General features: G+C 33.3%; 2 protein-coding genes across 2 annotated transcripts; one reads left to right on the top strand and one right to left on the bottom strand.

Moving 5' to 3' along the window:
• Positions 1 to 2,200: 2,200 nt before the first annotated feature.
• On the bottom strand, positions 2,201 to 5,828 carry LOC21409679 (protein NRT1/ PTR FAMILY 5.2). The gene is made up of 4 exons (XM_010110556.1): positions 5,714 to 5,828; positions 5,212 to 5,429; positions 3,745 to 4,310; positions 2,201 to 3,074 (listed from the first exon to the last, which is right to left on the bottom strand). Exons 1-4 carry the CDS (start codon positions 5,826 to 5,828, stop codon positions 2,201 to 2,203), a joined length of 1,773 nt encoding a protein of 590 aa, XP_010108858.1.
• Positions 5,829 to 8,096: 2,268 nt separating this feature from the next.
• LOC21409678 (chloroplastic group IIB intron splicing facilitator CRS2-B, chloroplastic) lies at positions 8,097 to 12,530 on the top strand. Its single transcript, XM_024173862.1, has 9 exons — positions 8,097 to 8,240; positions 8,880 to 9,096; positions 9,193 to 9,277; positions 9,382 to 9,449; positions 10,397 to 10,447; positions 10,555 to 10,628; positions 11,233 to 11,291; positions 11,399 to 11,475; positions 12,112 to 12,530. Exons 2-9 carry the CDS (start codon positions 8,884 to 8,886, stop codon positions 12,232 to 12,234), a joined length of 750 nt encoding a protein of 249 aa, XP_024029630.1. The 5' UTR covers positions 8,097 to 8,240; positions 8,880 to 8,883; the 3' UTR covers positions 12,235 to 12,530.
• The last annotated feature ends 627 nt before the right edge of the window (positions 12,531 to 13,157 follow it).

Genomic DNA, 13,157 nt, shown 5'->3' with positions numbered 1-13,157 from the left:
TAGACCCGTTAAGGCTCAAGCACGCGAAGGGTCAGACATAGCCCATAAAAGCCCATGCCCGCGACATGAAATTTGAATGATGTTTAAGGCATTTTAAGGCTAACTAGCCGACCTATGTCATCTAATCAACTAATTATTTTCTTGTAATTATTTATATTATTTCAATAAAATCACATTTTTTTAGAGCATATGATATATTACTTTTTTTTGTCATCAAATTTGAAATTATAAAAATAATCTTAAAAAAAATTGTTAATCATAAGTGAAACTCAAGTGCATTAAGAAAATTAGATTAAGAAAAGCACTTCGATTTTGTAATTTATTTATTCTAGAATACTGCACTCTTTTTCCTTCACTAAGGTTTTGTCTCAATCTCCCCACGAATTTACTTGGCAAGATTTTTAACGAGGAAGTCATTTATGTGTACTTATTCATATTATCTCAACTCAATAAAATTACATCTTTTGGGGGCATATAATATATTTTCTTTTTTAAAAAAATTAAATATTGTAAAAAAAAGTTAAAAGGGTCAGGGCCGGCTAATGAAGGGCCTGGGCCCTGACCTTTATGGACTAGGGTCGAGGGCTAGTATTGGGCTTGAGGGTTTCTTCTTAGACCCGACCCTGGCACGACTCTGCACTGTGCATGGCCATGCCAGGCACAACACAGGCCCACCACGGGCCTGTGGGTTCAAAAAGTCGTGCCAGCCCAACACGGCCCTTTTGACATCTCTAATTACAGCATGGGCCTAGATCTTTTAATAAAAAGCCTAACATGATTTGGTCCATCTAATGTTGGTTAGGTTTTTTATTTTATTTTGCACAATTTTCAAAAATACTCTTAAAATGGAGTACTTTTTTATTTCTACCGTTTAACATTAGTCTATATTTCTATTTTTCATACTAAAATTAATTAATAAATATAATTTTTTAAAATAAATATTTTTAATAAATTAGATACTTTTGCATTTTCATTTATTATTAATGCAAGCCAATCCAACTCGTATAAAAAAGCACGTTGGATCGGGCCACTCCATTTGCACCTTTCGACTGTCTGGGCCAGACGACCCGAATTGATAGTAGTATAACTTGGTGTGTGCGCAGCAGGACGTGTTTATATTAGCAATCTATATATGTTTTTAATTAGCTTAAAAACAAACAATGAAAACATTTTCAGACATAAATGATTTTTAAAAATACATTTAGTAGTTTTATTAAGAAATTATTTTTAGTCTAAAAAAATTTATTACTGTCAATCTCTTTCTCTGCTCGAGAGAGGAGAAAATGAAAATAAAAAATAAAAAATAACTAAAAATTATTTTTCATATCTCTCTTATTTTATACTAAATTTAAAAATTATTTTTATTTTTATTTTTTATTTTTAATTATATCAAATGTTGTTTTAAAAAAAATTTTATTTTTTTTCTCGAAAAACAACACGGCAATTGAGTCGACGATTCCAAACGTAAACTTGTTTGGCAGGCCACGATTTAACAAGACCGGACGTAAAATTGATTCGCAAGATGAGACACATTGTAGTTTGGCAGGTGTTAGATACATACATATATACATATATATATATATATATATATTACACAAAACAAACTTTTTATGTTTTATGTGCAACCCTCTCTCCCCAAAATTGCAAAAATTAAGAAATAGATGGCCCATAAAATTTTAAATTCTTTTCCTCTCTATTAAAAATATAATATTTTAGAAATAAACAACACATTTATGTTTTGACTATGAAAAAAAACCTAATACCTTCACATCCTGGGATTTCTAGTTTTTTTTCCATATTTTTCTCCTTTTTTTTCTTTTTTTTTTTTGCTTTAAAGCCTTTAGGTATTTTTTGGGTCAAAATCGAAATTGACAGAGAAAAAGAAAATTTTTTTGCATAAATAAAAAATACAGGGTATAAAAATGGAAAAAAGACCTTTTTTTTTATCTTTTTCATAATAATGGCGGGGTTAAAATTGTATATTTTAGAAACAACACGATAAGTAGACCTTTGAAAGACACTGAGATCAGAGTTAGGCGAGTGAATATCGTCGACAGTCAAATGGTGAAAATAAACTTAAAAATAAGTCAAACACAAATTTTAGGTCTACAATCAGTGAAGCTAAGATGGTGGGATCATGAGAACATAATATAATGATGCTGATTCAATATCTCTTTATTTTCAACCTTGTTTAGCATATTCACTGCTCATTTCTGTTGGATTCCCTGATTGTTGTTGCTTTCCATTCTTTTGCCAGCACTTTCATCGAATCAGAAACTTCGGCCCTGTATACGTAAATCTTGGAAAGAAACAAGAAGAAAAAGAAGTTCAAAAGGCACAACAAGGCCAAAAATCCGTAATAATAGTCTAAATGAGAGGCGTTGAGGTTGTTCAGAATCCATCCATGGCCGTATTGTTTGGTGACATCGGAAACTACTGAAAGCAAGAAAGTGCTGAGGTAATTTCCAATCCCTACAGTAGCCCAGCCGTAAGAACTCCCGAGGCTCTTCATATTCTCCGGCGCTTGGTCGTAGAAGAACTCGACCTTGGCAACTAAGAAAAACGCATCAGAAATCCCCATCAGAATGAACTGCGGAAGCAAAATGAATATGGAGAGAGGTACTTGACCTCCATTGTCGTCAGCAACCCCGTTCTCTCTGGCGACTTTAAGTCTGTATCTCTCAACCGAAGAAGCGGTGGTGATGAGTAAAATAACGACAACATTTCCGATTCCCATTCTCTGCAGAAGAGTGATTCCTCTAGGATTCCCAGTCCATTTTCTCATCATCTTAACAAAGAGCCTGTCGTAGAGCAGTATGGTGATGAGTGTGGATAAGGGTACTAATGCTGTTAAACCCGCCGGTGGTATTTTGAAAGTGCCAATGTCTCTTTGTAGAGTGGTTCCTTGGCTGACAAAGAGAGTAGAGACTAGTGGCATCATAATGCTCGGTATGAAAGTGGAAACAAAGATTGGTAACAATCGTACCATTTGCTTCGTTTCCTCCACTTGGGTAACCGAGCATACCATCCATGGACTAGTCGAGTTTGTTTTTATTGCAGCTTTGTTGAGGAAACTACAGCCATGCATATATACATAACAACAATATCAGAGTCTAATTACAAACACAGTAATACTAATACTAAGCGCCCGTTCATTTCACCGATTCAAATTTTATTACAGTAAAAAGCTTTCAGAAACAATAACATTTAATTTTTTTGCTAGAGTGAAAAACTCTCACATAAAGTCACATCTCAACTCGAATTAAAAACTCAAATTAGTAAAATAAACGAGCCGTAAGTGGATTAAACTAAAAGATTGAAGTTATATTATATGAGTCATTTTCCAAAAATATTTTCGATAAACAGTTTATTTTAAAAGATTTATGGTAAATAGCATCTTCATGATAATTGATTTATTTACCTTAAATTTACCATAAATATGCTCCGTAAATGAATCATTTATCGAATACCATAAATATTCTGAGATATGTTGTTTAGGATATTAAAGCAGAATATCTGAATATTTAAACCACGTAAGTTATGGGCCATAACAATCCTATTTAAGAACTACCATTTTTTTTTACTAGTTTTAACAAAAGAAATCTTTTTACTATAGCACCTCGATAGCATATAATTTATCAGTTAGTACTATTTTGAGTCGTATTGTAATTATATAGCAAATATCAAGCTCTTAAAATACCTTTGACCTCTTTAGTTATACTCTAAAAATAAGTAAATACTAACCTCATGGTTGGTGTGGATTCAATCTTAAAATTCCCTTTCTTTCCATATACTTCCATGTCCAGCTCATAGAGCTGTTTAGGATCATGAGGGAGACATTCCCTCCATTTCCTTGTGGCAGCAACAATGACTTGAGCCATCCTTGTAATGGGACTCCCCGTTGGCAACTTGTGCCTATAGAATGGCGTGCCGGCCACAAAGACTGCTATAGAAATAGCAATTCCAATAGTCGGAAGCGCATACCCGAGTGTCCAGCCAACGTTATCTTGTATCCAAACAAGAACTGTGTTGGCAAAGAATATTCCAAAGAACACGGCAAACATCCACCAGTTGAAGAATGACAGCTTTTGCGCCTTTTCCTTTGGATCGAAATCGTCGAATTGGTCTGCGCCAATCGTCGAGATGTTCGGTTTAGTTCCGCCTGATCCTACGGCTAGAGTATACAGCGCACCATAAAAGACTGCTAATTGTAATGTAGAGGCCTCTTTGCAGTTTTCCACATTAGCATCTTGGCAAGGTGGGGGTCTCAACGCGCGAAATGAGACTGCTAGTGTCAATAAAACCAGTCCCTGTGAACATATACTTGGTTGATTAGCAAGCAAGTCAATTATCCACAAAGAAATTTAAAATTGGAATTTGATCCGTTAATATGTTGTTTGTCTCTAACGTAAACTTTTTGCTTTGAGCATATAATAGATCAATCCACATATTTATGATAGTTTTGGACATATTTATGAAATTGCCACCGAAGATGTGTCAGGCTTGAGCTTGGGATGACAACGACAGAAGAAAAATTTTATGCGAAAGGAATGCTATTTCGTCACAATAGTTGTAAAATGATCTTCAATTCAAATTTGAATTTTCAATTTCTTTTGAAAACATCAGTTTATTTTCATATTCGTTGAATGAAATATAATTTTTTGTATCCCTAGGTCTTATGATGGCTACATCATCTTCTAAATCGCTTGAGTCAAGTGTTTTCTGTCTTTTTCCATGCTATTTGATAAACCTTATTTTAGAGTTGTTTTATAGACAATACATGGTTTAACAAAACATGCTCTTTGGATAGAGGTGGTTGGAACTTGGAAATTATAATTGTAGATTGTAGCTGGTTTGTTGTTTAATAACTAACACTTTCATTCTCTCTCAAAAAAGACAAAAAAAAAATAATAATAATAATGATAATAAGAATAAGGAATGCTTGGTGCAGAGAAGAATCTAAAAGTAAAATTTCTTCTTCAACCTTTTCCCAAACTTAGGCCTCTTTCACTTCGCCAATTCGAGTTTTTAATTCGAGTTGAGATGTGATTTCATGTGAGAATTTTTAACTATAACAAAAAAGTTAAATGTGATTGTTTTTTAAAATTTTTAACTGTAGCAAAACTGGAATTGAAAACTCGAACCGTTGAAGTAATTTATTAGATCATGTCCTCTAAAGAAAATATGCACCAACATTATCAAAATGCATACCATGAGATAAATTAGAGCCGAAATGATGAATGTCCAGTAACGACCAAGATGAGCGTCGGCGATATAGGCACCAAGAATAGGTGTTAACCAAACGGCGCCGGACCAGTTGGTGACATTGTTAGCGGACGTGACTGTGCCTTGATGGAGCTCCATTGTTAAATAGATTATCAAATTCGAAACCACTCCGAAATATGCCAAGCCTTCAAATACCTCGTATACTGCATGCATGCACGAGTTCAAACCAAATGATCATCTACTGGAATATCTATCTGATGAAGGAAAATTAAGAACCTGTTCTTTTCGCGGGTTCAATTTGAGAACTTGAGTTGAAAAGTGAATTAATGTGAGAAAAAAGATTATAGCAAAAGTGATGAATTTAAATTTGTATGAAACAGTAAAAAATTAGAATTGTGATTCAAATTGTGAAAGAAACGGATTCTAATAATGCAATCTTTTACATATGCATTTGTACGAGAGAGAGAGAGAGAGTGTGTGTGATTACCAACAACAAAGGAGAAAGCAGTCCATCCACCACTCTTTGATCGAAGAACAGGATTACCCTTGAAATCAACGGTCCCATCTTGTGTATAATCATCAAGCCCTTCTTCTGCAGCCATGTATATGGTCTCTTGCAGCCTAATTCTATAAATTTTTGGCGATCGTTTTTTCTTCTGAGTTTTAGAACTTAATTACAGTACTTGGAAATTCATTCATTTATAAAGCTCTCTCCATTTATTAGAGCTTAACTCCAGTACTTGGAAATTCTTTCTTTTATTTATTTATTTATTTATTTTATTTTAATAAGGTTGGTAGTTCACCATGAACTGAGCTTATAGAGGGGTACCAATTTAGTTATGATGTCTCTGTTTTCTCTTGTTGGTGGTTATCACTAGATTCATTAAAAAAAAATGATATTTAGAACAATTTTGTTTTTTTTTTTCATGCTAATTTAATTTTTGTGAATTTCCTCTTATAATGTGACAAAAAATATATATATATATATATATATATATATATATATATATATATGTTTGTATGACTATAAGTCGTGCATCTCACATAGTATATCATCCGGGGAAATATTTTTCTTGATATGCTCTCCAATAGATTTGAGATCTCGTTGAGAGAAAGAGTCAGTTTAATAAATAGTTTATAGTTAAGATAATATACAATCGGCAACACAAGCAACATTTGAGATTTCTAACATTTAAAACTAGATTTAAGCATCTCAACTATTTTTTATTTTTTGATGATTTCATTATAGTCTGAGATAATTTCTTAGACCTTTTTTTTTATTGATGCCAAAGAGGTACTCTTTATTCAGGGATACATGAATGAGGATAAGGAGTAAAATAAAGTGTGTCTATATATATATATGAATCATTTTATGTATTCCATCAAAATAGTAGAAAAGGCATTTTTAGCTCAATTTTAGTATTATTACAAGAGTTTTTAGTTCTTTTATGTGTCGTTAGATTAAGTAAATAATTTATTTCTTTGTTTTCTAGGTCTCAAATTTCGGATTTTTCTTAATTTGAGAATCTAAGTAATAGAATTGTAATAGTTTCTAGATTGTAAGTTTAGATTCTAGTCCAATATATTTGTTTTGAACCTAAAAATCCAATTCCAATCATGTTTAACAATCCAGTTGTTTGGTTTAAAAATCAAAGGGGGCTATTTGAATCATCCACTGCAACTTAATCAGCAAAATTGGAATTGAGATCCCTTTTAAATTCAACAATTTGAATGGTCGTGAATACTGAAATTTTGCATTCTCTCTATTCAATCAATTTAGAACTTTCAAATGTCATAACTATTTGTTTCAATTTCAAATTGATTAATACGATTTTTTTTTATGTATTCATAATAAAAAATGAACAAATCATTACGTAATAATATTAAAAGATATTATTTATAATGAAGTTTTATAAAATTTTATCACAAAACTTTACTAACAGTTTATTCTATATAAATACAATTTTAATTGTATTTGTTTAAATTTTTAGTTCGGATCACTTGTCACTACGGTTTAATCAATCATTACAATCTGAATTGTTGAACCAAACATGACTTAGCCTCTATTTGGGTCGTTAGTTCAAATTTTGTTGATTTAAACTTTTTTATTTGAATAGAAAAATTCAAACTGTGTGATTTAAATTATAATTTATATTAACATTTAGATGTACAATTAAAATTTTAAAAATAAAATTTAAATTTGTATTTTAACAGTATCAAAAGCAAAATAAAAACTTTTTTATTATTTAAAAATAATTTAAACAGTTAAACTTTAAAAAGAGTTAAACTCTAAAAATTGAGTAGTTTTAACTTTATTTAAAGGAAAAATATAATTTAAACTACACTTGCAAAGTGTCCTCACCATTTAAATTGAAATGAACTGAATTAAATGGTAAAACAAACCGGTCCTAAATTATCAAATTAAGAAAAAATTCCAAATTTGAAACCCAGATTTAGCTTTTCTGAAAGACGCACCTAACCTGTTGGAATTTTCAGCCGCCGCCGTTGCCAGACTGAATCTTCGGCGGAGAAGCGGGCGCGCCTGGAGAGAGACGCGGCTGGAGACGACACGACGACCATTGAGCTCGAAATCGTGTTAGACATTGAGAATAGCGATCGAGATCTCCGATGGAACTGTGGACTGCGAGCCCCGACGGAGCTCTGCTGGCTTGCGACGGCGACCTCAGAGCTTCGATAGCGATGGCGACGGCGGGAGACGTGTGTCGGTGTCTGGCGAGAGGAAGGTGCGGGGCATTTTCGGTATTTCTCTATTTTTTAGTAGAAAATTCTTTTTTTTTTTTTTTTTTTCATTTCTGAAATATCTGCCATTATTTGTTATTCCCGTTATAAGCTCCTATATTCCCCATTCTCTCATTTATCTCCCCAGAAACCAAGAGATCTTCACACAAAACAGTCTGAGCAAACAACAGTGTTTCAGCCTCACGGATTCGAATATCTGCGAAAGCCAAGTTCTTGCTTTCCCTTTCCGTTTTTCGGTTTAAATTCCAGTCCAGGTTTGTTTTACTCTTCAGTTATGCTCTTCTTGCGCTATCTTCCTTTATTTTTGTTGCATTTCCATTTGTTTAGTTGCTGAGAAAATGCGAAACAGGTTTTTTTTTTTTTTTTTTTCCTTTATGTTTTATGGACAATTTCTTTCCAAGGCAGTTTTGTTTGTTTGTCTTTTTGATTGTTTTTCTTCTTCTGATAATGCTATGACTGAGTTAAAATTGTGTGTTAAAAAAGAATAAATAAATAAATAAACGCAGGTTTTAAGATTGAAAAAAAAAGGGCTTGGTTATTGAAGGCTCACTGGTTATACTTATTTATTCAACTATCCTCACATGCTCTTTTGATTTTTTTTTTTTTAAAGCTGTTTTCATATGCTATGATTGAATTAAGTTCAGCTATTTGAAAAAGAAAAAAAAAAACCATTTTCAACCTTGAAAGAAAGTATTGCAGTTTATTAGTTCAATTTCTTGAACAAAAACTTAATACATGAATGTAAAGAAAATTCTGTAGTAATTCAATGGTGAAGAGTAAGTAGTTTATCTTTTTTTTTTTTTTTTAATATATAAGATGTTTATCTATTGGAGCCCATAATTACTTACCATACTGATGAAACTGAATTTGCCTTTTTATGCGTACGGGTCCAGGTCAATGTTGTATGCTGTCTCCTTTCCAAATTCTTGCACATTCCATCCAAGAACTCCTCACGGCCTTCATTTTCTTCAGAAGCATTCAGTTCCAACAAGTTTTCGCATTCATGCTTCGTTGTCAAATCAGAACAATGGTGCTAAAGTGGAATACACTCCCTGGTTGATTGCGGGATTGGGAAATCCCGGGAATAAGTACCATGGAACTAGGCATAATGTAATAAATTATATCTGGGAAATTTTTGTTGCGTTGGTTAAGTATTTGTTGCCTTTTGGTTGGTCAAATGTTTATGTGTGGATTTTTGCATATCAGGTCGGTTTTGAAATGATTGACACCATTTGTGAAGCACAAGGCATTGTCATGAATACAATACAAGCAAAGGCCTTGATTGGAATAGGTGGGTCTTAAGCACGCCCCCACCCCCCACAATCTCACGATTTTCATATTATGTTGAGTTTGATGTCTATCTAGACTTATTTATTTTATATTTTACCAGTACAGGTTCCATTGGGGAGGTACCAATTTTGCTGGTGAAGCCTCAAGCATACATGAATTTTAGTGGGGAATCGGTTTGTTCAGATCACATACTTATTCTTTTTTGTGTGGCTTTATGGTCTTAACAGTGTTGTGATGCATATGATTAATGTGAATCAGTTCTTATTATGGGAAGTTTTTATGTTCTAAATAAAGGGATAACTAGATTGTGTTACGCACACCACATGTTGTATGAACCGTTATCCAATTTGTCCTCACACAGTGGAAGTCACACTTAACGAAACTTCAAAACAACAATTGTGATGCCTGAACGACTGTTTAATTCCTGGAGCCATGCAGATGGTCCCAAATTTGTGGTGTTCAAAATTAGCATGTTTAGCACTTTAGCTTTTAATTATTAGGGTATGACAAGCACAGGATAAACTTGGTTGATTATATTATCTTTGCTGGTGAAGAAATTGGCACTTGTAAGTTATATCTGATTCAGAAGCATTTATATGAGAGTAGATGACAATATTTCGTATAATTTTCTGTCATCCGTAAAATCATTCAAAAGCGTCTCATATGATTGGGTTTGTTATGAAGACTGTAAACGACAGCACCTGCACAGTCATTTCATGTTTGCTCTTTCTTAATTTTTTGGGGTCTTACGCTTTTCATACTTGTACCAACAGAAATCTCAATGGTGGATTGTAGGTATTTTAGTCAATTCTAGGATTAGCTTCACCGTATACTATGTTTCCCTTTGTGGTATTTATTAGAGCATGATATAATATGCGTCCCAGAAATGTAAAAATCCCAAAGTTTTTTCCAATCTCTTTTGCATTTTTATATTACTTGTTTTGTTTCCCATTTTTCTTAACCAGTGTGTTTAGGTTCATGTTATCATTGCACTCTAATTGAATCCCTTCCTTTCTTATGTTGACGGTTGAGTAAGTTGAATAACTTGTTTAATAAATTCCTAGGTACTGTATGATAGTAATTCTGTAACTGACTTTTCAGTTCCTTTGTTGTTGTTAAGGTCGGACCACTTGCTGCACACTATCAAGTACCCCTACGCCATATATTATTGGTAAGCGCTTTTGTTTGATTAGCATAGATTAAGCAATTAAATAGATGCCTTCATGGTGTAATTCATCAAATTTGATGATATAACATATTTCTACCTTGCTCATGTAGGTGTATGATGAGATGAGCTTACCAAATGGTGTTATGAGAATTCAGCCAAAAGGAGGCCATGGCCATCACAATGGGTATGTTTGAATACCATTGGTAAAAGTCCTTACTATTATCGGCTGTTCTCCTCCCTGATCCCTAAGTAATGTTGTGTTTATTTCAATCAGCAAGAATATGCAAATTTCAATAATTACATGATGATGGTAATTTGATCCTTTGCTTCATAGATGGATGCTTAATGGATGGAATGCATTTTATTTGATTGTCGGTTGTATTTGTAAAATGTCAATCTAGGAACTTTATAGATTCTGCAAATGCAAATGATACATTTTTTATTCAGTTTTCAAAACTCATAAAGTACTAATTATCTTCTATGATCAATTATGTTTTCTTCGTATCCCATTCTTAACAATCCAATGAAAGACATGACGTCGAACTAAGTTCTCTTTTGGATGTATATAATAATTCCCGAAGGCAATTGGATATCAAGGGCTCTTTGTGAGATTTCCTCATTACTTTTTCAAACCAACAAGCATCTAGGGGTGCAAACAAAGGCATTCAACTAGTGTTAATTTCCCCTCATTGCCATTTTTGCACCCTTCTTTTTTCTATATGATATTCACTATATACACATGATCCCTTGTCTAGAATGGCTTATAATTGATTATCTCTTTGTTGCAGAGTAAAGAGTGTAATGGGCCATCTGGATGGTTGCCGTGATTTTCCTCGGTTGTGTATAGGTTTGTTTCTTATGATTTTTACTGCCATATGCTTTTTCTAAAGTGAATAGATCCAAGCCGTACTAGATTCCGCTGTAATTTAAAAAGAAAAAATATTTTTTTTGCAGGTGTTGGGAATCCACCAGGCAATATGGACATGAGGGCTTATCTCCTTCAGAAGTTCAGCAGTGAAGAAAGACAGCAGGTATATGATTGTTTCAACAATGCCACGGACACAGTAAAGTTCACTCACTTCTCCAAAGAAAAATATGAAGTTGTGATTGACAAGAGGATAAATTGGGTCCATTTAGCTGCCTGTTACTATTCTGCCTGTGGTCCGCGTTTCCTGAAGTTCTTCATAATCTACTTGATTATAATGTCTAAGGCCCCGATCATTTCACCGATTTAAATTTTGCTACAGTAAAAAACTCTCAGAAACAGTTACATCTAATTTTTTTGCTACAGTTTAAAGCTCTTACGTAAAGTCACATCTCAATTTAAACTAAAAACTCGAATCAGCGAACTAAATGGGTCTTAAAACTCTTTATGTTTTGCTCTTTGCATTTTTTGTTTTCCATAACATGTGTAAGCGAAGTCCATTCACAGGATTGACCTAGAAATAAAATGTTTTAAGGTTTTTTTTTTTCTTTTACACTCCGGATTTATCCAAAATTTCACCTTAATTTATGGGTCCCTTGAAATAAATTTCTGACTCTGTCTCTGTTGGTTTATAATGCTTGTTCAAACATCAACGCTGCGGTGTCTTGGAACGATTTCCTATTCATTATTTAACTGAGATTTTATTTTATGTATTTTTTATTTGCTATTGCTATTTGGACAGATTGATGAAGCACTCAAACAGGGGGTTGAGGCTGTGAGGACCCTGGTGCTCCATGGATTTAACCACTCTATCTCTCGATTTAATTTGGGGCAGAAATACAAGCATCACCAAGTGGAAATTTGAATAAGAAAAGGGTGTTAAGTCATTTAGGAATCCAATAAATATAATGGATTATGTAGCTTCTTAGAAGGGGGAGAATTTTCCCGAATAGGAACATGATACATGATGTATAATACCATAATATAGCAGCCTTGAACCTTGCTTTTACCTTATTGACACCTTTTTTGAATTTGCTGCTATTAGATCTTCATCCTTCTCTACATATTTGCTGATATTACATCTTCACTTCCAAATATTGTCTACCATTATTATTATGTCCCTATTCTGAGCGGCAATGTTTGTAGAAGACCATTCCCTTTGATAGATGCTTCTGCTTTTACTTTGGTGCTGTAGATTTAAGCACCCTTATTCATCATACGGGTTAAAATCCCGCTACTTAAATCTTACTAGATAAGTCGGTAGAATTCAATCTACGTAAAGTGAATCTTACTAGATGAATATGTGGGATTTAATCTAGTGAGACTTATTATTTATGAATGGAGTTTTTTCTCGATAAATATTATTTTTCTATAGATTTTCTTTTACAATTGCCTAGATGCTTTTCAGAAAGGATATCAGACGCCAGGAGCTGCCTTTGAATTGAAAGTAGCCATTTGTTATGCACTTTTCGCTAGGGCGCAAACAAGAGCTCGACATATTTACTATCTGCTTTTCCGCTTACTTTTGACGCATCTTCTCCTTTTTAACTCATTTTTGCATTAATAATCTCTCATATTGTGTAATCAGATCCAAGAAGCATCTCTATCGTGAAAAGATGAGCATTCTATCACCATTCGGAATGCCATTCAGAATCTCAGATAAAATATTTATATAAAAAAAAATTCAAAATTTGTGGCAGGGTATTTTCACCCGTAATCCGCACTTATAATGTTAGATTGCATTAAAATCATTTCCAAATTAAAAAAATATATGAAAGAATTAGAACT

This window comes from Morus notabilis, unplaced genomic scaffold (genome assembly GCF_000414095.1).
Source record: "Morus notabilis unplaced genomic scaffold, ASM41409v2 Scaffold518, whole genome shotgun sequence".
Classification (NCBI taxonomy): domain Eukaryota; kingdom Viridiplantae; phylum Streptophyta; class Magnoliopsida; order Rosales; family Moraceae; genus Morus; species Morus notabilis.
The sequence above is the reverse complement of the archived record's forward strand: the minus strand, read 5'-3'. Positions and strand labels throughout refer to the sequence as shown.